Below are 2,671 nucleotides of genomic sequence, written 5' to 3'. Positions count from 1 at the left end.
GCAGTGCCGATCGGGTGTAAGACCTTTTAAAGCAGCTGCAACTCTTTTGCTCTGAGGCATTGCCTGTATTTCCCCCTGTAACTGTACACCAATCAGCTTTAAGGAATCAGGGAGTCCCCTTATAAGAGGAGTCATTTGCTCAGGATCTACAGGCATCATCATCGGGGACTCCTGCCTAGGCTCTAGCTTTCGATCATACATCATCTGCAAGCAAGCTGCCTTCTGCACACTTTCCACCAACTGATCAACAGTCCCCGTGACTGTGAGGGGATCCCCCCTCTCCAAGGGGTTCAAACCCCCCGCCCAATAGGCTGCCCGCTGGGTTAAAGACCAAGGGGTGCGGTAATTCCTGGTAGTTAAAAATACTCCCGGTCCCCAATACCCCTCCGCCTCCTTTTCAGTTAACAAAATCTGATCACACCCAGATAACAACACTCTCCACACATACTCTGTCTCCGACTCCCTAGGGGTTCGACCAAAATCCTTTTTTAACTTCGCCAGCTCAGTGGCAGTAAAGGGGACCTCCTTGGTTGTAACTTGGGGGAACTGATCCTGATCATCATCATAAATATACTCGGCCTTAACCAAGGGTCGCAGCGAGAGTGGTTCTAATTTCTCTACTTTTTCTCTCGCTGCCTGCAAGTCGTTAAAAGGATAACCAGTTTCCAATCTTGGGGGTATTTCCTTGTGGGCAGTGCCCGCAAGGAGTTGCTTCTTAAGAGCAATCTGCAGATGTTTCACCTGGTCTCTCTCTCCTTCAAGCTGTTCCTTTAATTCCACCACTTGCCCCTGAAGGGACTGAACAAGGTTTTGCAGGGATTCAACAATTAGGGATTCCTCAACACGACAGCATTCCCTCGCCTCTACAGCAGCGGCTAAACTGGCACCAAGAACAGCACAAACAATCGCGTTTCCTCTTCCAGATCTGACTCTTGCATCCTTTTGCAAAGCACTCGTTCGATCAACCACATTCTGCAAATTATACCAATTTCCCTGAGCCCAGTCTATTCCGGGTACAGAGGGTCGTGCATTGTGTTTCTCCAAAAACTCAAACAAAACTTCTTTCCCCAAAGGGACAGTTTTAGTATCACTCATCTTTATACACAGCGGGGAAGCGGTCTTCTTAGGAAGGCAGCGCACAAGTTTTGAACACAAACCCGCCCCCCTTCATTCTCCTGAGAGGTTTCACAAAGCGGGGAAGCACTCTTCTCAGGAAGGCAGCACGTAAGTTACAAACACAGCCCTGCACCCCTTACTTCCCTGAGAGGTCTCACATATCTCGGAAAACAGTAAAAGCGGGGAAGCGGTGGTCTCAGGAAGGCAGCACGTAAGTTTCAAACACAGTCCCGCACCCCTTACTTTCCTGACAGGTTTCACGTAAAAAAGTACGGCACTCTCATCTCAAGGGATCCTGTCCGTGATGCCAATTTAAATGTCCTGATCCAATATCGGGGGAGGTTTCGATGTGATCCCAAGAGAGAGATTAAAACACAAACGAAGTCAAATGCCGTATGTCCTAAAAAACTTCTATTATCAAAGGTAAAACTTAGTAGCGATAGGACAGATTAGAATAAAGATAGAAATCAAACAAGCATTCAGGATAGAGTTGCAAGAATAGTCACCACCATGGATCTGCGGCGTCTCAGAGTCCAAGTCTTTGAGTGCTTCGGTAGTGAGCGGTCTCTCCGGGGTCGGCGGTGGGCCATCTCTCTGGGGTCGGAGGTGGTCGATCACACCGGGGATCGTCTTGTCAGTCCCCTTTTTTCCTGTTTGAGGGCTGCAGTTTCCATGGCAACGGTACATTGCCACATTCCTAGACAACACGGAGTCCTGCTCAGAGCGCATCCCTTGCAAACCGGAGGCCTCAGTGGCCTTGCAGCTGCTCTTATCTTTGAGGCAGATGTTTTATAGTTCTTAGGTAAGCAGACAAATGTTTTATAGTTCAGTTTCTCCCACTTTGCAGTGGCTCTTCTTAGGTAAGCAATCCTTGAGACAAATGCCAGGACTCACTGACAAAAGTTTCAGTTCCTTACAAAGGGGGACAGACCACCTTTAATTAGTGTGTCTGAAGAATGTACTTCTGGATGGTTTTGCCTCCACCTTCCCTAAGCATCACAATCACTGCATTACAGAGAAAGCCTATTTACTCATCAGATGTTCTTCTCCACCATTATGATCATCTTCAGGTCTTGTAAGGTTGGTGTGAAGCTGACATAGATGTGAGGAAGAGTCTAGCCTGTTCATTTTCACTAAAAAATGTAGTTATGGAATTTGTCTTATAAGGTTAAGGGTTCCTGAAAATGAAGTATTGCTGGAAAAATGCAAATACTAGCACTGCAAGATACAAATAATTTGAATTGTCGGTGGGACTGAGATGTTGAACTCAGAGATCAGGAGGTCAAGTGAACCAAACTCTTCTGACAGCTGGTTCATAACAATGTCTCTAAGTGGCTTTCTGGGGCCCATCAAAATTAAATAGCAAGACTTATCTGTCAAACAGAAAAAAAAATCTACAAAGACAGTAGAGGGCCATCTATTTTTGTCAGAAAAACCCACAAAACCATGGCAGTACAGATGCCAAGAAATTTTCACCCACAAGGAATATATGAAAATCACCACAAACAAAAAAGTCAAATTTACTTAGTTGTAATGTTAAGATATAAAATGGAGT

General features: G+C 45.8%; 1 protein-coding gene across 1 annotated transcript; it reads right to left on the bottom strand.

Moving 5' to 3' along the window:
* Window positions 1–23: 23 nt before the first annotated feature.
* Window positions 24–1,095, bottom strand: LOC104079376 (the record flags this gene model as incomplete). Its single annotated transcript, XM_009581405.1, has 1 exon — window positions 24–1,095. A coding segment is annotated over exon 1 (1,072 nt), but the record flags the coding sequence as incomplete, so codon positions are not given.
* Window positions 1,096–2,671: the final 1,576 nt, after the last annotated feature.

The sequence above is a fragment of the Fulmarus glacialis genome, unplaced genomic scaffold (assembly GCF_000690835.1).
Source record: "Fulmarus glacialis isolate BGI_N327 unplaced genomic scaffold, ASM69083v1 scaffold1087, whole genome shotgun sequence".
Lineage (NCBI taxonomy): Eukaryota > Metazoa > Chordata > Aves > Procellariiformes > Procellariidae > Fulmarus > Fulmarus glacialis.
This window is presented reverse-complemented; position numbering and strand designations above follow the sequence as displayed.